At 39.8% G+C, this 23,905-nt stretch overlaps 1 protein-coding gene across 1 annotated transcript in view; it reads right to left on the bottom strand.

The window, feature by feature from the left end:
- PTPRT (protein tyrosine phosphatase, receptor type T) overlaps positions 1–23,905 on the bottom strand; it is an 885,105-nt gene that overhangs the window by 323,664 nt on the left and 537,536 nt on the right. Inside the window, exon 8 of the mRNA XM_027867127.1 lies at positions 21,640–21,749. Within this exon, the coding sequence (XP_027722928.1) occupies positions 21,640–21,749 (110 nt within the window). The remainder of the gene's footprint in view (positions 1–21,639; positions 21,750–23,905) is intronic.

A 23,905-nucleotide genomic window follows, 5' to 3' on the forward strand; every position in this document is an offset into this window, starting at 1 on the left:
AGAACTTCCTAATAATTAGAATGGAATGGTTTGCTTCAAGGAGTAGTGAGTTCACTGTCCCTGAAGTTCTTCAAAGAAAAGTTGAATATTATTTGTGGAGATAGAGAGGAGATTCTTGTTCAAGTATGGGTAGCATTAGATGAAGGTCCTTTCTACTTTGGAGAGTCTTTGATCTACAATGGTTAATTTTTTTTTTCTGAGGATCTTTTCTTGACTATTGTAAATGACTGACTTTTCTATTTGTATGTAGCAGGCCAGAGCAACTGTGAGTGATAGTTACAAGTTGCATTTCTCATAAATTTTCCTGTGCCAAAACTCCCAAGAAAATGACTTGTTTGATTTTCATCCAATCCTAGTGTCCATTATGTTCAATAATAACCATAATAAATAAAACATTATGATTACACTTGATCCTTACAACAACCCTCTGAGTTAATTGAAACACAGTATGAGGTTATAAAAAATGGAAGATGCTTGTCTTGGAGAACCTGGAGTGAATATGGTAGATGTCTTTAGGTATCTGAGGGATTATCTCCTGGAAAAGGGACTGAATTTGCTCTCCTTGGTCACAGAGGGCAGAAATGAGAACAGTCAATCAAACATGTAGAGACAGAATTGGGCTCAAAGGAGGGAAAACTTTTTGACAACTGAAGCTGTCCCAGAATGGAGTAGGTAGCCTCAGAAGGGGGTGAATTCCTGATCAATGGAGATATTTGGGCAAAGGCCAAATGATCACCTGCTGGCAACGTTGCATAAAGAATTCCTGTTCAAATCCTACCTGAACTAAGTGGCTTCTGAGGTCTCTTCCAAACCAAGATTCTGTAATTCTATAATCCTTCCATCAGCTCCTTTGGATCAAAAACACTTTGTACTCACGGGTTTGACATGGAATCCCATTTGCTTAATGGTGATGCTGCTAGTTAGTAACTGCTACATAGACATCAAAAAAGAATTTTTACCAAAAAAAAAAAGGTGAGAACAGAAGAGTCTGTCTCCTGAAAAAAATGTTATTTTTTTTATCTGCAATGCTCTTTTTGCCTTTATAAACTAAATTACATAATAAAAAAGAAGGAAGGAAAGAAGGGATAGAGGGAGGGAAGGAGGGAAAGAGGAGGAAAGAAAGAAAGTTTCCTCTGTGTGTTGCCTGCTCCTTTGGAACAAGAACTCTATTGGTGTTTGTTTTTCAGTTCCCTAGCATTTATCACAGTGCACACATGGTAAGCGTTTAATATTTTTTCACTGAGTTTTTCATTAACAAATATTGATTATTGGGGTAGCTAAGTGGCATAATAGATGGATACTATACCTGGACTTGGAAACAAGTGAGTTCAAATCTTGTCTCAGACATTTACCAGTTGTATGACCCTAGGCAAATCACTTAACTTCTCTGGGCTTCACTTTCCTCATTTTTTAAATGAGCATAATAATAGCACCCACCTCCTAGAGCTGTTGTGAGGATTAAATGAGATAACATATGTAAAAGTCTTTGCAAACTTTAAATAGCTCTATAAAATGCTAACTATTATTATTCATTGATTCTATGAACCTCTAGGGTCATTCTTCAAAGTACCTTCAGTGGAGGGGAGGCACCAGTCTCAGAGAAGTCATAATTCCATTAAGAAGGGACTTTAACCTCCTGGGAGAAGGTAGTCTTTGATTGATATCTCAAATGGAGCAATGATTGATCTAAATTTTACATCTCACCAAGGACTTATCTGAGCACAGTAGGTGCCTAATCAATAAATGCTTGGTGTATTGAATGTAGGGGAAAAAAGGGATAATCAGGCAGGAATAAGTTGTGTGTGAAGGAAGTGAAGAGTCTATCAGGTGGGGTTAGACAATTCAGTCTCTTCTAAGAGTGGCTGGAAAAGAAATATTCACAACAAAGTTTGATATACAAGTAAAGTAGCCAAGTATTTCAAAAGAACATGGGAAGGGTTATTAAGCATGTATCATGTACAAAGTACTGTGCTAACCACTGGAGATGCAGAAAGAAAAGGAAGACAGTCCCTTCTCTCAAACTCACCTTCTAAATGGGGGAGATGACACACATGGAAAGTTTTGACTGCAAGTCAGATGGAAAAGCTTCGTGGTCCATAAAGGGCAGCAGCAAAGCAGATGGTAATGTTTTGTCTTTAGTCACTTCCACTGATAAAATGATAATCACTCTCTGATGTTGGGCCATTTGACAGTGCCAAGGATTTTGCTAGCAAGAGCTTTCTTTTCTGGGTCCTCAGTATCTGTGGCTGTAGTCCCTACAGGAAGGTACCAGGCTACATCTTCATCATCATCTTTCCAAAGAGCATTCCGCATTGCTATCTCTGAGGCTCCTGGATTCTACAAAATTTTTCTAGAAAATGAGAGTGAAAGAGAAGCACACCGTGGATGTGATAGCTCAGGAGAAGACCTGAAGGAGGTAGAGAAGCTGGAAGTCCTTGGTTTGTTTGAGGATGATTCCTCTTGTTGCCAAGAGAAGAATGATTAGACTCACAGAATGGGATCATAGATTCTCTGCAGTAGAAGGGACCTTAGAGCTTGATTAATGATCACTTAAGAAACTGAGGCCCATCCAGGGGAAATGATTGCACCAAGTAGAAGTTGCTGAGAGACAGTCTTGCAAAACTGACTCAGTGTTTTGGACACATTTTTTATTCCTCAGTCAAAAGGACAAAAGAAACATTAGGATGTCTGGGTAAGACCAGACTTCCTTGAGTAGCAAATTGGAGATATATTGCACTTGTTCAGGACAGGGGAAAAGAACAGAGATTCAAGGACTGGCACTTAAGGGCCCCTTATAGGGTACTTAGGTTAAGATGGCTACTACAATTGAGTAGCACTTTCCCGACCAGAGAAAAGAAGCAAAAACTTATGGTCCCTAGAGAACAATGGAACAACTTGTGATTTTAGAGACAAGGGAGTAAACCTGAAGCCAGTACTCCCTTGCTATAAATCTCATGAAGGGCAGTCTTTAAGAATGGAAGAGTGTAACTTCTGTTACAGCTGGATTCTACCATAGTGCTTTAAGATCTACAAAACACTTTCCTTAGAACAGCTCTGTGAACCATGGCCTACAAGGATCATTGTCCCAAATTTTACAGTCTTGGAGTGCGAAAGTGACTTCCCCAAGGTCACTTGCTTAATCCAGGCAGGATTCAAACTCAGGTCTTCTAATTCCAGGTCTTTCCAATATGCCACACAGCCCAAGACTCTCAGAGGGAGTAAACAACTATGTAAGTTAAGGCTGATCCTATCTTTAAAGTCTTCCAGCAGAGGCTAAAAATAATGATAATAGCTAGCATTCACATAGCACTTTAAGGTTTGCAAATTACTTTACAAATATGTATTTGATTTCATTTCATACAACAACCCTGGGAGGTACATGCTATTATTATTCCCATTTTACAGATAAGGAAATTGAGACAGACAGAGGTTAAGTGACTTGCCCAGGGCCACACAGTTAGTAAAGAGAGAGGTTATGAAATCAAGTCTTCCTGATTCCAAATCCAGCACACTATTCATCCTTCTACCTAGCTGTCTCCTTGTCAGATTATAAAAGAGATTTATTTCATACTTGGGTCAGATTATTGAAGTCCTTTCCAACTCTCAGATTTCCTGATTCTGTAATAATTAATCTGGATTAATTATCTGTAATAATATATGAAAAATAAACAAACTTTGACCTGGTAAGTATTATATAATAAATACTTTCAAAGACTGAACAAAGAAATTTCCCACTTCACTATTAACCTACAGTATGCACCAGGGATATAACAAAAGAAGACCTTTTCATTCAACATTATATTTCATGTAACTGTTTCCTCTGAAGAGAAAAGCCAAGTTAAATAGCTCACAAGGAGGCAATAGGAGAAGGGCAGTATTGAAGGGCCCGAGTTACATGGTCAATGAGAACTGTAATACCTGACAGATCATTTAAAGCCCAATATCCTGAGACAACTTCACCACGTCCTACAGAGACATGAAAGTCCAGGAAAGCACCTTCTTTGATTCCTAGCACCCTGGACAGAGATTGAAAAACAAACAAACCTCCTGAAAGGAGGCTTGAGAAAGTTAGCCCATTAAATGCTACAAATTCATTGCTGTGCATCCCATGTGGAATACAAATAAGGAAAAATGGTGAAACACAAAGGATGAAAAGAAAATACCTTGTGATGTTTAAAGAGACAGTTTGCTACTTCAATATCGCCTGTGGGCATGGCTCAGTGAAGGCCTGAGTGGCTGCATGTTCTGCTGTACTTTACAAATGCCTCTAGGATGGCCATGCATCACAACAATGCTTTCCATCTTCCATCAAGGAACATAAAGAATAGCTCATACTGAGGAGTAGAGAAATAACTTTTCATTTTCTCCCCTTTTCTTTTGGAAAAAAAAATTCTGGCTCACTCAGGCACATACATACTCAACACACACACACACACACACACACACACACACACACACACACAAAACCATCTCTCCCTGGGAATATTTTTCTTTGGCATGTGTTGATCAAATGCCCAAGAGATTAATTATTTCCAGAATCCCTAGGAGAAGAATGCTGGTGACCACGTGCAGGTAGTTCATTTTTCCAATGTAATTAACACAGGAATGTCACATGGGAGGGCAGCAAGAACTACCAAAGAGAGGTCCAGAAGAATAAGTCTAGGATCTCTGGGAATTGATGCACAAACTCCAAACCCTAAAACATGGCCATTCTTCAGCCCATTAGACAAACAGAACTCTCCAAGAATTTGGGAGCATCTCTCCCTTCACATATGCTGAACACGCACAAGGGAGAACACATGCACAAACACTGCAGGAATGTTTTTTATATGGCAAACCCCCACATTTTTCTACTGCTGAAATGAATGATTAATGTTTATTGTAAAAACTATTTATTACTACAGGGACATTATTTGCTGTACTTTTGGTAAGAAAAAAAGTGCTATACATCTGTTGATTCTCACTGTCATGATGTCTGGCTACATCAAAAAGCACCTGTGTTGTAACAGAAAAAAAAATACCCTAAGGCAAATATATTAGGTTCCTGATATTCACAAGTGGGTGACAGACAGCTATAATGGGGTCTCTTATACAAGTGCAACTTACATGCATTTATACAGAGCTTTCTCCCTTCCCAGTCTATGAGAGTCATATATCATCCTGCTTACCCTGGTGTAATACAGAGGTACCAGAACACCTATCAATCTCTGTCAGCCCTGAGAATCTCTGAGTAGCATCTGCATGGGGAAAGCCTCCATTTTTCACGCTTTTTGAGGGGAAATAGGCTGCCAAAGTTTGAGAAGTGGGATATAAGCCAGAAATTTCTAGTCCTGGAGCCAAATATGCTGCCTTTTTTTTTTAAACTCAGAGCAAGCCACATCATGCAGGACTTTTACAATTTGTTGCTGCTGCTGTTGTGGGAGTGTTCAGGTGTTATCCTGAGGCTCTATTCCAAACCCCTCCACAGGAAGTGGCCCATTATTCTGGCATTGATGTTGTCTCTTTGATGAAGGGTACATTCCTTGCCTTGTTCTGACTGCCTTGTCCAAACACACTAATGAAGGTTGATTTCTGAAGGAGACGTTGCCATAGTAGGAAAAGCATTGGCTCTGGGGTCAGAGGGCATGGTATCAGCTCCTGCTTAAGATTGATATCAAGTTAGTTAAATTTCTTAATACTCCCTTTTTTCAAAAAATGTAAAATGAGAGGGTTTGACTAGATGGTTTCTGAGGCCCTTTCTAATTCCAGGACTGATCCTACGATCCATCTGATGGTTGATGATTGATTTGTCCTAATTCATATATCTGAGTTTGGCCTTTAAAGGAAAGGAGGCAAGGGGAGAGACACAGATGGAAATAGAGCAAGACTAGATATTGGAGAGCTGCAGAGAAATACAGAGAGAAGAGGGATAATATAGAAATATGAACTTGACTCCCCAGAGGGTGGTCTATGCATCTATCTAGGGAACTAGGAAGCCTTCCATGGTAGTAGGAACCATGACCCATGGCTGGCAGCAAACAAAGGCATCTACAGAGAGGAAAGGGGTCCCTAAGCCAATCTGAGAGTTGGCAAGAACGTGAACTAATAGTGGTAGAAAGGTTTAGAAGTTTCTGGTCCTAACCAAGTTCCTGAATCATGTTGATGATGACGATGATGATGATGATGATGATGATGATGGTGATGATAGTTAACATTTGTATAGCAATTAATACTTGCAAGACACTGTGCTAAATGCCTTAAAGTTTGATCCTCATTTGATCCTCACAAAAACCCTATGAGGTAGGTGCTATTATTATACCCACTTTACAGATGAGAGAACTGAGTGACTTGTCCCGGGTCTCACAGTCAGTAAATGTCTGAGGTCCCCTTTGAACTCAGGTCTTCCAGACTCCAGGTCAGGTGCTTTATTCTTGGACCAAGTAGAGTAGGTTCTAGACTAAGCTAGAGCTAGATTTGAGGAGCAGAAAGGAATAGAGACTTGACATAAAGGCACAAAAGCAAACCTTGCCCTTGATTGGTATAGTGAGTTATGTGGACTGTGCTTCTCCACTTGGTATAGAAGTCAATGCTTTATCAATCATGAGTTTTTTCCTCTTGTAAGGAGTATCCACCCACAGTTGCACTACTTGTCTAGAGGACTATATGTTCAATGAGGAGCTGGAGCTCACCATGAGGGATTACTAGTCTCTAGCATCCTGAGTGCTCTTCCCTTTGTGGAGAAGGTATGAGTGGGCTGAACCTCAGTTCTGGACCTCATGGACTGGTGGGTCAATTCTAAGACTTCTAAATAATCACACTTTCTTTGGCTTATGCTGCCATCCAGGGTTTCTCTGAGAACACCAGAATTTATCTCATATCTAGCTCTCAGCACTAAAAAAGGAAAGAGGGTCTTAGGCTAATATGAAACTAAATATTGGCCAGGTTTCATTTAACCTGACACAAAAGCAAAGGACTCACTTATGTCTGCATATGTAATAAAGATAATTCCCTTTCCTTCTCCAGTGGGCTTCTGTCTTCTCCAGAGACATAATAATGTTAATAACAATAACAATAGTAGTAACTAACATTTATATAGTGCTTAGAGACAGGCGCTGTGTTTTGATCTACACATATCTTCAGATTTATAGTAAAATCCCCAACCACTCTATTGCTTAAAAAAAGAAAAGAACTAAGGAATGACAGTCAATCACTTTCTGGATCTAAAAAGGCCACATAACTCACAGAGCCAGTGAAGAACGAGGTCTAATTTTGCTTGAATTTCCACACTGCATACCTGGCCCCCATTGCTTCCCAGCTCTTGCCTGAGAATTCCTCAGCTTGGTGCAGGGGCTCATCTGCCATTTTACCATTGCCATTTCACTAGTTCTAGATTGAGTTTCAACCTATCCCAATATGACCAAGGAAATCACAGTTCTCTCTGCCTCCATTAATCCTGGTTTCTCTTGTCCTGGGGAGCCTTGTGGTTCCTTGGAAAGATTCAGCAAATATATCAGGCTTCTTCCAAAGAACCAAGTCCATGTTTGCATATAGCCCCCATCTCTAGGTCATTTTGCGGTAGCTCTCCAGGCTTTGTGTCTCTTCCTTTGCGTGTACCCTTTTAAGGGCCAGGCCCAAGGTTTATGAACTAGCAGTGAATCAATCACTAATAATCAGTCATTAATCAACCATCATCAATGTGTTGTCAATTGGGCAACAAGGACCAGGAAGGAAATCATATGTTAATAAGAAGATATCATCAATGGAAGGAAAGGGGTCATTTTAAAGCAGCAACAATGCCTGACACATAGCCACTACATTACTATTAAATACACACAAATGGCTATGCAGTTTACATTTATTTAAGAGGAATAGTTTGAAGATTGATGAGAGTATATGTGCAAAAGACTTTGACAGAACAAACTAAAGATGCCACAAGAAAACAAATTTTTGCAGGGCTATCATTTTAATGATGATGATTATGATGATATCAGCAGCATATTGATATGGAATTTTAAGAATTAAAAAGAATTTCTTTTTCACCTTTAGACATTAAATGTATTTGTTTATTTACAATTTATATTATTATTTTGCAACATGGCTATGAAATTTTTTATATATTTCAGAAAATTGATCTACCCAATCAATAACATTTTTTTTTGACAAATATTGAGCCAGTCACTGTTGGGGCAAGCTGCAGAAGGGCAATTGCTGTCCTCAAGGTTTGGGACTGGCTGGGTGAAAAGGCCACATAAATTATCCAGGATTCTCTGGATCATAGGATCATATACTTAGGGGAAAAGGTCTCAGAGGGCATTTAGTTTACTCTGCTGATTTTACAGATGAGGAACTCAAAGCCCAGGGAAGTTAAATGAATTTCCTAGGGCCATATCAGAGGGAGGATTTGAATCCAAGTCATAAACATCCAGTTCATAAGTATCAAATGTTGGATATTAACCCAAATTTTTCTGACTCTAAACCTAGTACTGTATTTGCTACTCTATGCAGCAAAGATTATTATCTATGAATTTTGCCATGGCTTTATCTAATTCCTCTTACCATTAGATTGTCCAAGCATGTTCATAAAGTCAGTAAGATAATGAATATTGCTGTGCCATAAGAAACAGCAAATAGGACAAATTCCGAGAAGCACGAGAAGACCACAGGAGTCTCTTATTTGGCCTCCCTGCCTCAAGTCTCACCCCACTCTATCTTTCTTGCACTTGCCAAAATATGACCCTATCTCCACGTTCTGTCCCCCTACTAGAAGTTCCCTCTAGGATGTAATATAAATACCTCTGTTTGGCATTTAAAGCTCTTCACAATGTGATCCCATCTTACTTTACCAGTCCTGTAATACCCAATTCCCTTCTATTCTCTCTAAGGTTCAGCCAAACTGGTTTTGTTGCTAGTGTTCACAGGTAAACACTCTGTCTCCCCTCTTGGTGCCTCTTCCCTGCCTGCTTCCCACAGTTGGACTGCATCTTCTTCTTATAACTGCCTTTTGGAATCTCTCATTTCCTTCAAGACTCACTTGAGCATGAAGTCTCACCTGATCTCCATCACTGCCCCTACCCTTCTTCTGCCTTGTAGGCATACTATATATATGCATATATGTGTGTGCTGCCTGCACCCCATTAGAATGCAAACCTCATGAAGGCAGGGACAATTTGCCACTTTCTTTGTAACCCCAGAGCCTAACACAGAGATTAGTAGATATAGCATAGTAGATACTAAATAAATGTTTGTTGGTCAGTTGGTTGATTGACTTCTAGGCAGATATGCAGAATGAAGAAAGCAGAGGCAAAAGCATAATAACCATAATGACTATTACAATGGAAATGAAGTCAATAGGAAGAAACAACAGAACATTGGGCAAATCCAACTGTTAATGCTAGTACTGTATCGTCAGAGTTAGAAAATATATCCCTCCTTTTTCTTAATCTCTAATCTAACTTTTTTTTTTTCTTCTGGAGGGGGCAAAGCACTTTGTAATAGCATCTGAGTACTTGCCATGGAGTATGTGTTGTATCAAAACAAAGTGTTTATCGATAAATTACAAATAGAGTCACCATGCTCTGAGTTCTCCATGTACCCCAAATTCCCATGGATTTCATGCTAATTGATAGGAGAAGTAAAGCATGCCCAATTTACCCAGTCTAAATCATACCTTTTCCTTCCTTCTCATTTCTTGAAGGGCTCAGGCATGTGCTAATTTGCATTTTATTTTTTAGATTCTTCATCAGAGTAGATAGTTCTTTCCCATTCTCTCTTCATTAATGTTTTAACGTTTACTACCCTCATTTCCAATGCTGCAATCCTCCATTCTCCTCAAAGCAAGTGTTCCTGTCCCACTCAGAGCATGTTGGGATTGCATCCTGGCTCTTGAGGCCTGTGCATTTTCCCAGTCTGAGCCAAACCATCTGCATCCAGGAAAACATTGACAAGTTTCAAATCCATTGTATTTTTAAAATACATCTTGCAAGCAGGAACGATGTAGCCTGAGCTTTATTTCAGATGTGGCTGTCTTTTATTTAACACCGAATGCCAGGCTCTGAGAATAGCTTGCAGGAGAAATGTCAATCAACTCTCCAGCATGATCAAGGCACCCATTCCCCAGCTCATTAGGGCCTTCTCATTCTGTTTAAGCTGTTCACATTTATACGTCGTAATTAGGAACTTAGCGATTCTGACTGCTAAACAGAAAAGCTCACTGAGTACATTCACATGCCTGAATTTTAAATATGCTTACTCCCCATTAACCCAGTTCCTCAGGTAAATTCTGCTGGCTGAATTCCTGCACCCCGAGCTATGAGATTTAGGGAGAGAGAAGCAGAAAATCTAATTGCATTGAAACATATATTGATTATTGTTTTTATGACCCGTTAAGTGCTTGTCGACAAACGATGATGCCACAGAGTTTTAGACAACTGATTTGTGGTTGCCTTCCCATATTGACCCTAATCAGGCTCTGAAATGCCATCTGTAATTTTGATGGTCTGCATTTCATGGGGAGCTGGAGTTCTGCAGGTGTCCCTAAATCAGAGAAGGGAAAACACCACAACCTTAATAACATGTGTGTGAATCTCTTTTCCAGCTTCAGTATCACAAGGGGCATTTCAGTCAAGCTGAATTTTAAGCTTTGTAAGACCTTGCAGAAAAAAAAAAAAGTCTTGATTTTAGTTTATCCCAATAACTCTCAGGACCAACTATCTTTCATACAGCCAAAGCTACAAATGGAAAAGAGAGAGGAGGAAATAGAAAAATTTAAGTACCTACTATGTGCCAGATACTATGATAAGCATTTTACAAATTCAATCTTCATAACAACCCTGGGGGGTAAATATCCCCAATTTTACAGATGGGGAAACTGTGGCAGGCAGTGGTAAAGTGAATTGCCCAGGATCACACAATGTCTAAATTCCAGATTGAACTCAGGTCTTCCTGACTCCAGGCCCAGCATTCTATCCATGGCACCACCTAGCTGCATCTATAAGAACATTCATTCCATTTGTCATCAGCACCTTGGACACAATAGGTACGTAATTATAGAATTTAAATAAAAACAGTGGAGACTACAAAGGGATAGACAAGACTCCACCTACTTATTTTGTCCAACATTCTGCCTCCTGCAAGAAACTTCCTTTCCACATCCCTTATGGGTGCTCATCTATCCCCTGCTTGGGCATTTCCAGTGACAGGGAGCTCACTACTCTTTGGAATAGTCTATTCTAGGAAAGGACAGAGTGGAAAGAATACTGGATTTGGAACCAGAAAACCTGGGTTCAAATCTCAGTTCTGCCACTTACTAGCTGTGTGATTTAGCCAAGTCACTGTCCTCTTCTTGGCCTCAGTTTCCTTCTCTGTAAAATGAGGGAAGTGTTGGGTCAGTTGATTCAAGCTCTAATTCCTATGTTCTTATACTGGACTATATAGCCAGGGATTAAGGGACTTTTTTAAAAAATTTGCCCAGTGAAAGGAAGGAAACAGGCATTTATTAAGTACTACTATGTGCTAGGCACTGTGCTAAGTGCTTTACAAACATTATCTCATTTGATAATGGGGAGAGGGAGTGGTAGGAGGGACAGATTAATAAAAAATACTTGTTATTTGAAAAATAAAATATGATAAACTATTTAAAAAGAAATACTAAGATCCTATAATTGATAGAAAGGTCTTTCTTCTATTGAACTAAAATATGCCTTTCTGTAACTTCTCTGCCTTGGTATGAGTTCAGTCCTTTGGAGACATTCAGGCAAAAGGCTAATCTCAGTTTCTAAAATAACCACTTAATAAAGTGAATTACATTTTCATTCATTCATTCATTCATTCTTCATCTTTTTAGCACCATTATTCTTTTGGTGATATTGTAAGAGCCAAAGTCATGGAATTTGTCTATGATAAATTAAAATGGAAGGAATTACCTACTTATCTCTGTTTCTGTCTGTCTCTGTTTCTCTGTCTCTCTGTCTGTCTGTCTGTCTCTCTCCCTCTCTCTCCCTCTTTCTCATTAGTTTTTCTGGTTGCCAAGTGATGTTGTTGACTCAGAGTGAGTTTACTCAATCTTCTGTCTCTTTCATAGGAGCTGTTATTAAGCCACATCTCCCCCATCCTGTATTTGTACCGACTAGTGGTCCCTAGATCCTCTCCCTGGAGGGTCTCACATTATCAGATTATGAAGCATATGCCTGTCAGCCCACGATAATTGACAAGAACACTGGGGGAGGGAATCAATTTGAACCCATCTTGAACACAAGTAGCAATAAAACAGGACATGCGAGGCACCCTGGGACAGGCTCATTCCACTACATTAGCACTCACTTCACTTTACGGTGATTTGATCTTCCTAATAATGTCAATAATATTTCATTCCTGGATTGTTTTAAGAATGGGCAGCAAAGTTACAAAGATGGTAAAATCTCCCTTCTGTGTCCCTCTTTTGGCATTGTTTTTGCTGCCAGGAGTCTGGAGCAAACACACACACACACACACGCGCGCGCACACACACACACACACACACACACTGTGTGTGTGTGTGTATGTGTGTGTGTATAAATAAAATACACATATATGTATGTGGGTATGTATATATGTGACATATATATGCATATACATACATATTATATATAAATACATATATAGTGTCTATATACATATGTGTGAGTGGGGGTGGAGGTGTGAGTATCTGTACAGGTTTTGTGGAATTTTAGGCTTTACTGGGTGTGACAGGCCATCAAATGACACCTTGTAAACATGTGCTGTCCTCATCTTTAATATGTAAAATGGGAATAATAATCGCATCTCTGGCCTTTGGTTTACACATCTGCATAATGAGCAGGTTGAAACAGATGATCCTAATGGTACCTCTCAGCTTTAATAACCAATAATTCTCTGCTGCTAAGTCCTCCACAATTTGACTCCAGCCTCCCTGTGCAGGCTTATTACACATTACTTTCCTGCATATCCCCTTTGTTGCTACTAAATGAGTTTGCTTGCTGTTCTCAGTGCCCAACATTTGGTCTCCCTCCTCTCTACCTTTCCTCAGGCTGCTGCCCATGCCAAGAATGCATTTCCTTCTCCCCACCTCCCCCCACCTCTTAGAAATTCTACCTCCCTTCAATGACTTAGGTGACACCTACTTCATGAGGCTTTCTTCAATTCCCTTTTCCCAGCTCTTACTGCTCTGCTCCCTACCAATTACTTTCTATTTAGCTTACATACACACACATACATGTGTGTGTGTGTGTATTTATATAACCTTTATATTTACTTTTTTGTGATGATTAGTCCTCTCCATTTAAATGAAAGCTTCTTTGGTTTTGTCTTTATATCCCTGGCCCGACACATAGTTGGCACCCTAATAATTGTTGACTAATTGATTATCAACCTCACAGGGTTGTGTGATGATCAGATGAGATTACACATGAGAATATGCCTTTAAAATTATATACATTTCTATCTAAATGTGAGGTCATTATTATTATTATTATTATCTTGCATTTAGAAAGCACATTGTAATTTTCAAAGCATTTCCACTCAAGCAATTAATAGAATAATTTAATAAAAAAAATCAAGCCCATCATTCATCCAATGGCTATTCTTTTCATCAACAAAAATTGAAAGTCTTTGATAGAGATTTATATTCAAAAACAAACTTTTGGAGGAGTGAGCAATTGACTTTTTGTTTCTTTCTTTTCTTAAAGTAAGGATGTTTGCTTCGTCCTACGAGTTACAGGGATTGATGGTATCTGCAGACTCTGACGGGTTTTTTCTTCAAAAAAAATCCAAGAATCTCAGAGTTGAAAGGGACCTCAGAGATCACCCGGCTGCAGCCTTACCTGGCATGTGAATCTCCCCTAAACAGCACCAATAAGGGGTCACCCAGGCTCTGTTTGAGAACAGAGTTCTCAAAATGTCCAGAAATAAGAGTTCTTTTTCTTCTGAGGCAGCCCTATCTATTGTTGGACAGCTCTCACCAGGGGAAAAAAAATCTTCCTTTAACCAGGGGTCCTAGCTCTGCTCTCTGATGCCCCATGGTTTTCCCCCATACTAGCCTTTCAACTATCTGAAAACAAGGATCATATCTCCCTTAAGTCTTTTTTTAAGCATTCCTTTTCACTGGCTATCCCCCACCTCTCAGTTTCCCTGGCTTCCTTAAAGACTCAACTCATTTCCTACCTTTTCCAGGAGGGTGCCCCTGGTCCCCAACCTCCAAGCTCAGAACACAGTACATTTTCCAGGACCAATTCTGATTTTGCATCTGGCGAAGGAGTTTCTAACACCCAGCTGTCTGGTACACAGCCTGAACTTGCAGGATCTTAGAACAGAAAGATGGATGACACACTACATATCTTCTAGTTCAACTCCTTCATTTTACCAATGAAAATGACAATAATAATAATTTGTATTTATATAGCACTTAGAGGTTTGCAAAGCACTTTAAAAATATCTCATTTTATCTTCACAACAACCCTCAGAGGTAGGTGCTATTATTATGCCCATTCTATAGATAAGGGAACTGAGGCAAGCAGAGGTTAAATGACTTGCACAGGGTGGAATAACTATCAAGCATCCAAGGCCGGTTTTAAACTTAGGTCTTGCTGACTCCGGGTCCAGCACTTTATCCGCTGTACTACTTAGCTGCCAAGTGAAAATGAAGTCCAGAGAGATTAAGTCACTTGCCCAAAATCACAAAGATCAAATTTAAGCCTAGGCTCTCTGACTCCAAATCCAGGGATCTTTCTATTATCCCATCTTGCCTCTTTCCGTTTCCTCCGGGGTATAATGGTTAGCACCCTGGACTCTGAATATAGCTATCTAAATTCAAATCTCAGGGGAATCTTCATGTAACCTCATTGTAAACAATTACTTGAGGGCAGGGGCGTGGCAAAGAAGAAAGAAACCTGGCTCTGGAGTCAGCTGGGCTGGATTTAAACCCTGCCCCAGATAACTACTTACGTGACTTTTCATCAGGTCAGTTTCTGGGCCTCTGCTTCCTTATTTATAAAATAAAGGGGGTTGAACTAAATGGCCTCTCAAGACCTTTCCTGCTCCAGATCAACGATCTTCAAATCAGGGCTCAATGCTAGCGAGGGCTCATCCCGGGGCTTGTCAACTTCACCCTTACAACTCACAGGGTTATCACCCTCTCCTGCACACTCATACATGGAAAACTCATCCTCATGCAGGATTCATTCTCTTCTCCCCTCTCTCACTCTTTCCAGGCTCCCTCAATAAAACCTTCTTATACTTTCTCTGGATCACTGTTACTCTGCTTTCCTCCCACATACACAGTGAATTGACGCTGCTCATATTATTACTCTCATTGTCTCTCTGGATGCGGAGTCAGTGGCTCCACACCACAAAGGTCATTATCATCCAAGGCTCTTCGAGATCTAGCTCCAGCCTGCCTCTGTAATCTTAGGCCACGCTACTCCCCTCTAAGAACCCTCTAGTTAGGCCTCTCACTTGTTCTCTGAATATGGAACGTATGTCATTCTCAGCCCCTACCCCTCCTCAAGTTGGTCTCTCCAGCTCCACAACCAGACACTAGCCCAGAGGCAACTTTGTAAGGCTGTTAGAGAAGCTTAGGGCATAGCAGACCCCATCTCCTCCTTTTGACAACCCCTTCCCCACTCCAACACAGCAAGTTCCACTTTTTTTCACATCCTCTTCTCCTTTTGACCCCATAACACCTTCAGCTCCCGACAGACACCATCTCCTGAAGCATCCCTTTCCACTTTTAGAAAGCTCTAATTATTACAAAGTATATCTTTATACTAAGCTGAAAACTATCTGTCTACCTGTGACTGCTAGTTCTGCCGTTTGGAGTAAAGTAGACCAAGTCAAATTTCTCCTTCCCAAGTTGACCTTGCAAATACTTAAGATGCCCTCTAAATCTTCTCTTCTCAAGGTTAAATACCCTATTTATTTAACTGATCTTCCTAGAGCCCAGTCTCTGGTCCTCTCCATAGCATGCCTATAGCAGCAAAGGCTAAGTACAAACAGATTCCTACGCCTGCCAATGATCCTCTTGTGATCCTGGTCACTCTCCTCCTTTCTCCTCACTCAAGTTTATCAGGGTCCTTCCTAAAATGTGGCACCTGGAACTGAACACAATACTCTAGACACCATCAGACCAAAGCATCACAGAGCAGAACTGCCTCTTCCTTTCTTTCAGGACAACATGCCCCTATTACTGCAACCCAAAATTGAATTCGCTTTTTATTTCTGACACTATATATGATGATCATAGAGTCATACATCTAGATCTTGAAGAGATCTAAGGAGTAATCTAGTTCAAGCCCCTCATTTTGCAGAAAGCAAACTGAGGTTTCAAGGAAGGTTAATTGATTGCCCAAGGTCACACAGGTAAAGTGTCAGGATTTGAATTTCAACCCAAGTTTTCTGACTCTGAAATCTAGCACTCTTTTCTCTGCACTACATATATTATACTACTGACTCATTCAGAGTATATAAATTTATTAGAACCCAAATACTTTTCATTTGAATGGATGTCCAATTGTGCCTCTACCATTTTGTATTTGTGCACCGATATTCTGAAATAAGTATAGTATCTGAAATTTATCCCTATTACATTTCATGTTATTATATCAGGCCCATTGTTCTAAGCTGTCATGATCTTTTTGGACTCTATCTCTGTGAAGGATGTGTTGGTTATGTCTTCCATAATTATAATATCTACAATCTTGGTAAATATATAACGTATGCTTTCACTGAAGTTATTGATGATAAGCCCAGAACAGATCTCAGGGGTACTCCAGTAGAGACCTCTTTCCAAGTTGCTATTGATCCATGAATAATTTTTTTTGCTTCAGTCTACCTTAACCATACCATCATCAAGTCAATACATGTCCATCTTGTCCATAAGCACTTCATTAGAGACTTTGTCAGATACTTTTCCTTGCATCACATGGCTTCTATATTTATCTACTTACTAATCCTTTGTTTCTTTTAATGGTTCCTCTGAGATAAGTTCAACAAAAACATTTATCAAGTGTTGACATACACAGTATAGTTCTTTGAAATATGATGAACCCATAGTTCCTGTTCACCACTTCCAGCAAAATCATCTTTATGCAAAGAAGTATATAGTATGAAGTTCACAAAACCCAGAGTTTCACATGAACTTCTTTTCAGTCATATGTCCTTCATATTGTACTTCTGAAGATGATTTTTTGAACCTAAGGGTATTTACATTTAACACTATAAAATCTCATCTTATTATATTCAGTCTTGTGGTCCACCTTTTCAGAAACTTTGAAAATTCTGTCATATAATGTATTATTTCTCCTCTTCTCATTTCCTCTCTGGGTGCCATTCTTGATTCTCTGGAACTCATTTTCTACTCTGTCTTTTTACCCTGGAAGATTCCTATAGCTGCCTTCTCTAACTGGTCAGTTTCTTCTGGAACTTCTATTTTAAGGAAAGGTTTAAGCTAGTCATGTTCATCCCTTCATTCCTGTCCAGGCTCCAGGCATATTGTAATTGATTAATACTTGCATCTTAACTTGACTTACATATGTGTCACCTGAAAACCCAAAAAGCATGCCATCTATTAATTAGGCAACTCTTTTACAAAGGTGTTAAATAACAAGTTTAGATCCTGGAGGCCCTCTCCTACACACTTTCTTTGGAGGATAAGTTAAACTGCTGATGACTATTCTTGGGATATGTATAATAAACCATTTTAAAATCTACCTAACTGCACTGCCACCTGACCAATATCTCTTAATTTTGTCCAGAAGAATATCATATTGTTGGTGTCCAGTAGTTTTTCAGTCATGCCTGACCCCATCTGGGGTTTTCTTGGCAGAGATAGTGGAGTGGTTTACCTTTTCTTTTCTCTAGCTCATTTTACAAATGAGGAAACTGAGGCAAACAGGGTTAAGTAACTTGCCCACGGTCACATGGCCAGTAAGTTTCTAAGGGCGGATTTGAACCCAGGTCTTCCTGACTCTAGGTCTGGTGCCTACAGTAACTTTAACACTCTAACACCTAGATGCCCCAGTGGTCTCTAGTATACTACAATGATAATATTGCTTCTATTTTTTTTTGTCTCCATTTATCTTCTTCACCATGTTCTCCTGTTCAGGTTCTTGGATTTCTTCACACTGATATATATTCTTCATATATGGTACTACTATATACCCCATTTTTATCTATCCCAGTCCTACTGAATAAGGTACATGGCCTTCTATCATCATATTCCAGTCCTGAGTCTCATCCCATCAAGCCTCAGTGATATATATAAGATCAAAGTTACCTTCTTCCTTTAGGATCTTTTATTCACCTTGCTTGGTACCTAGTCTTTATGCATTTTTGTAAAGACCTCTACATTCATTGGTATTTTTAAAATTGCTGGCTCCTTTTTTTGATTTTGTTGCTTGTGTATTTCTGGGTGTCTCTCCCGCTATTCTTCTTTCTATACTGTTGCTGCTGTTTATGGAATGGAACTTGGTGCAATGACAGTTTTCTCCTTTCTCTTTCCTTTTTAGTTAAAAGGCACTTTTGATAAGATTTGGCTAGACTAACAAGCAAACACATTCTTACCAGCTCTTGGTAGGTGCACTCCATTTCTGGCTAGGAGCATGCCATTCTTCTATATTTTATGCTGTGATCCAAAATCCTATTCTCAAAAACCATCCTCTTAACTGGCTGTTCACTTCCCATGTCTGTCTTTCTCTTCCTATGCCTTTGCCTTTAATCAGCAGCAGTGATAAAAATATCACCTGTGTTCTCAAAATGCTTCATTTCTTGTACAAACCTTTATCGTCTTCAGCAATTCTGCCTCAATTCTTTCTGGTGATATGATGTCTGCTCATGTAAATCACCAGATATAGGTAATAGTCATCCAGTTAACCTACGTTGTCATAATACATGCGAGGCAGCATGGTATAATAGATAGAGAGCTGACTTCAAAACCAGGAAAATCTGGTTCAAACCCTTCTTCTGACACAAGGGTTGGGTGACCTTGAGCAAGTGACTAAATCTCTCAGTGCACAGGCAACGCTCTAAAAATATAAGCTGCAAATGGTGCTGGCCAGCATTGGGGAAGTGAGTTTTCTCATACTAGAATTCCCTATATCAGGGAAATCACAGGTCTAGGATTTCAACTCTGATTTTCCTTACTCCAGGTCTAGTGAACTATCCTTTGTATTCCCAAGATCACCATGTTTTAGATTACTAAAATTGCCAGTTCTATGCAGCTAATTCAGGGAAACCAAGTGCAAATCAGAACATGAATCATAACATATAGGATAGTGGCTTCATAATAGGCAGACATTCTCTTGGGGCTAAGCTGAAGTGACCAAGCCAAATTCACTTGTAATAGAAGCCTATTTGGAATATCAAGCTTCCAGATGTATGAAGTTGCTGCATTAATCCCACTGCACCTTTCAGACACTGACAATCTGTGCTTGGGATATAGGCAGACTTCATGCTTGGTTTGAAAATGAAAGACTTATAACACCAACTCCTTTGTAAGTTTTTCTCTCACTGTAGAAAATTTTCTACCCAGGTAAGAGTCAAGTTTTAGCAAATGAGCGCTAGCTCATTCTTGGTTAGGAACAAGATTCTTCTCACACTATTTCCTTTCTTGTACTTACTCTGTGCTCTATTCAGACTGTCCTGCTCACTGTTCCAAAGAAATAGGCTCTCCTGCCTTCATGCCATTGTTTTCATCATTACTCATGCCTGGAATGTCCTCCCTTTCCTGCCTTCCCATTTCTGCTTGTTGAAACCCTACCACTCCATAATTCTAGGTCCTATTTAAATGTCACTCCTTCATAGGAGAATGAAGCCTTCTACCATCCCTGTCCCCACCAGCTGGAAATAACTTTTCCTTCCTTGGATGCTTTATAGTATTTTGTTTATGCCTTTTTTCATGTATTTACCATACTCTATTTTGGCTTATGCTATAATTGTTTGTGTATCCATCGTACTATAACATCCTGGATTATAAGCTTCTTGAGGGCAGGGAACATTTCTTAGTTACTTTTGTGTCTTCTTTGGCATCTGTCATCATAGGCATTCAATTAGCATTTTATTGAATTTAATTTACATAATTTCAACTGGACCCTGACTGCAGCAAAGTAATCTTTTTATACTTCCCTAACTAAATTACTATTCCACTTTTTGGATTTTCCAAACCTTTTGATCCTCTCTCAAATCTCTCATGGCTCTCTTTCTCCCCACCTTTTCAGCTGGGAACCATGCCTTACAATTCACTGAAAAAAACTGAGGCCACTTGGTGAGAGTTTCCTCTTCTCCTCTCTTCCTCATCTCACTTCCTTTAGTTGCTTTCTACCACCATCTCCTCCTTCACTCCTCCAAATGATCCCATTCCAACCCATCTTGTCCAGTAGATTGCCTCTTCTATCATCCCTACTCTCTCATTGGTTATCAATCTCTCCTGTTTGTTTTCTGTTTGCTTCCCCTATGAGCATGCCCATGTCTCTCCCATCCTCAAAAAATTCCCATTTGTTCTATCCATCGCCACTAGGTATTGTCCTACATTTCTCCTCTATTTTATGGCTAGACTTGAGAAGGCTGATTTATAACTGATGCCTCCACTCCCTTTTCCTCTCATTCTCTTCTAAACTCTCTGCAATACAGCTTCCCACCTCATCACTCAACTGAAACAGCTCTCTCCAAAGTTGCCAATGATCTAAATTGCCAATTGTTAAATCTAATGGCCTTTAAAAAAATCTTCATTCTTCTTGACCTCTCTGCAGCCTTTGAGACTATCACTCTCTTCTCCTCATTCAAAACTGAATTCATTATCTTCTCCCTCAAATTCTCTGCTCTTTCTAATTTTTTGTATTACTTTGGAGGACTCCACCATTCTCCCAGTTACCCAGGCTTGCAAATCAGACACTGTCCTCAACTTCTCCTTCTGCCTCACTACTAACTCACACCGCCACATAGTCATCCCATACATTGCCAAGACATTTAGATTTTTATCTTTGTAAAATCTTTCATATATGCCCCCTTCTCTCCTCTGACACTTCCACCCCCCTAGTTCATGCCTTTTATTGTGGAATGGTGGTGGGACTGCAGAGTCAGAGAATCTCCTCTCATTTCCAATTTGCCATTTCTCTCTGTCTGTATTGAGATAAGCTCTTTGAGTCCAGGAGAGAACAATTATAATATTGGCAATTTTCTGAGGGAATAAGCATTGGAAGCTAATTGTAAAAATCTAATTTGTTTAATTTCATTTATTAAAATGTGGTTTTTGAGACATCCCTTGACACATGTTTAGATTTTACAACATTTCCCTCAGACACACAAGATGCTTTCCCCTCCCCCCTTTACTGGCTGAGGTAGTTCAGGACTGACCTAATGGCAGTAAGGCTATCCTAGGAGTGAGGGAGCTCCCCTCAATCCTCTGAGGGGCCTCTTGGGCAGTCAATAGGAAACGTGGGAATAGTTCTGACTAACCAAAACTCTCTACCTGCCATGTCCTTCAGAGTTCTGTTCTTCTTGTTCAGTCACAGGGGTGTTTTCAGGATTATGCACTGATTTTCTGGAACACATATTCTCAAAGTAGTTTGCATCACATGAAGCCTGGCAAGCCAGTGCTGAGATATCTCCCTGGAAAAGGTCCTTCAAGGGCCTCTTTACCTCTTGGACATGTCTTACCTCATAGAGAGTGATCAGGCCATTGGTCTCATTGGGAGGTTTCCACTGGACATAGATCTTCTCCTCAAAGGGCCCTCCTTGGATGGATTCAAGTGGAACAGCTCCAGGAACTACGGAATATGGAGAAGGTAGGAGTCAAAGCAATGCTTATCCTCTAAAATGCCAAAGCCCCTCCCTTCTCTTAATAACTCCATGGGGATCTGGGACTAATATGAACCCCTTGCTACTTTCCAGCTATGTAGAGTAATAAGAAAGCTAGTCTGCAGAGTGGACAGGGTTCTAGACTGGTGTCCTACTTCAGACACTTACTAGCTGTGCGACTCTTGGCAAGTCACTTAATCTCTAAAATTCTTACTTTTCTCATCTGTAAAATGGGAATGATAATAGCATCTATCTCATAGGGTTGTAAGAATTCAATGAAAGGATATATGTAGAGTGTTTCACAATTATTTATTATTACTATTTAAATGATGATAATGATGATGTTTTAGGTAAAAGGAAAGGTAACATTGATACTTCCCCAACCCTTAACCTGTAGCTTTGAAGAAATCAAAGAAAGGTGATAGAGAGGGTACTTTTCAGTATAGTAAATTGAATGGTAGTAGGGTAGAGAGTAAAAGCACTAGTCCTGGTGTCAGGACAACTGGATTTGAATTCCCAATGTACAACTTCCTTGTTGTACGTTCCTGGGCAAATCACTTTCCATCACTGAGTTTCAGTGTACTGATCTGAAAAATGGGGATGAAAATGTTCATCCTACCTGCCTTGCTGTGTTATCATGATGAATACACTACAGAAATATGAGTAGCAATTACTATATCTAGGCAAGGTGAAGCAGATCAGAAAGACAACTTTCTGTGCCTCAAAGGAAACACTGGGCCATTGCTATCTCCAATTAAACTGGGCTTGGAGTATATGAGGAGGAACTGTAGTATTAGCTCAAATTATGTGCAAACCAAGCCATTATAAGGGACTTATAGAGAAGCTAATGTGAAAGAAGGTAGGAGTCAGTGTGGTACAATGGAAAGAGCACTGGCCCCCATAATCATAAGACCTGAGTTCAAATTCCACCTCTGACATTACCTATGTGACATTTGGCAGGTTAGTTCAACTCTCTTGGCCTCAGTTTCCTTGTGTATATGATAAGGGGTCTCTTCAACTTCTGAATCTACAATTTTGTTTTCTTTGACTAGGGTACACAGAACAGAAGCTGGCATAAAGTTAACCTTGAAACATTCAAAAGTAACTGTGACTCCATTTGTGTGCCATCTGACATAGGGGGCATTCAGTGGGTAGAAGGCTGCATGAAGAAATAGAGAATTAAGCTCCTGGGTGCCATGAGTGTTCCTTTTTTCCATTTAGGGAGCAGCTCACAAAATGACATGCCTTCCTCCCCTTCCTCCCCCTCCTCCCCTTCTTCCCTCTCAGATTGATTTAGATTTATCTGCTATCAAAGGTTCTCATGATTAAGAACTTGAAGAAAAAGAAATCATTTAAACCACCACTTCTTATTTATCAGGGAAGGAAAGTGAGGACCAGAGAGAACAAGAAATGACTTGCTCAGGGCCACATTGGCAAGTATCAGAGCCAATATCCATGCTGCTCCACCCCGACCCTTCTGGTTTTCTGACTCCAAATCTACCAAAGTTCTTTTCATTATAAAATACTTCCTCAGAGTATACCATGTTGTCATGTGACTCATGGCTTCTAGGTTTGGTTTCTGGCATTGAGATATCTCACTTGAATCTCAATCTAATTAAATCCTTTAGGCTATCTATGTGTGATTGGGGGGCAGGGGCATATTGCCATGTCAAACACACCTACTGCTATGAGAAGGGTGAATACAGTATTCCTATTAAATCTCAAAACTGCTAGACCAACTCCAACTCAACCCCCAACTTAAAGCCTACATGACATTTTAAAGATAGATTTTTCATAATAGAAGAAAATTTAAGGCCATACCTGCCAAGCCAAGGAATCTGTATTTTATCCTGTAAGTAGTGGGGAGCAACTGAAGGTTTTTGAGTAAGGGAGCAGCATTTTCAGACCTATGTGTTATGAAGATTAATTTGGCAGCTGTGTGAAGAATGGATTAGCAGAGGAAGAAAATGGAGGCAGGCAAACCAGTGAAGGAACAATATATTAGATTAGTCCAGGTGAAAGGTGCTGAAAGTATGAACCAGATTGGTGGCTGTGGGAGTATGACAAAAAAAGATGGCATAGGAGATACTGTAGAGGTAGAGTCAATCAGATTTAGCAACTGACT

This window comes from Vombatus ursinus, unplaced genomic scaffold, assembly GCF_900497805.2.
Source record: "Vombatus ursinus unplaced genomic scaffold, bare-nosed wombat genome assembly UNPS02014785.1, whole genome shotgun sequence".
NCBI classification, from domain to species: Eukaryota; Metazoa; Chordata; class Mammalia; order Diprotodontia; family Vombatidae; genus Vombatus; species Vombatus ursinus.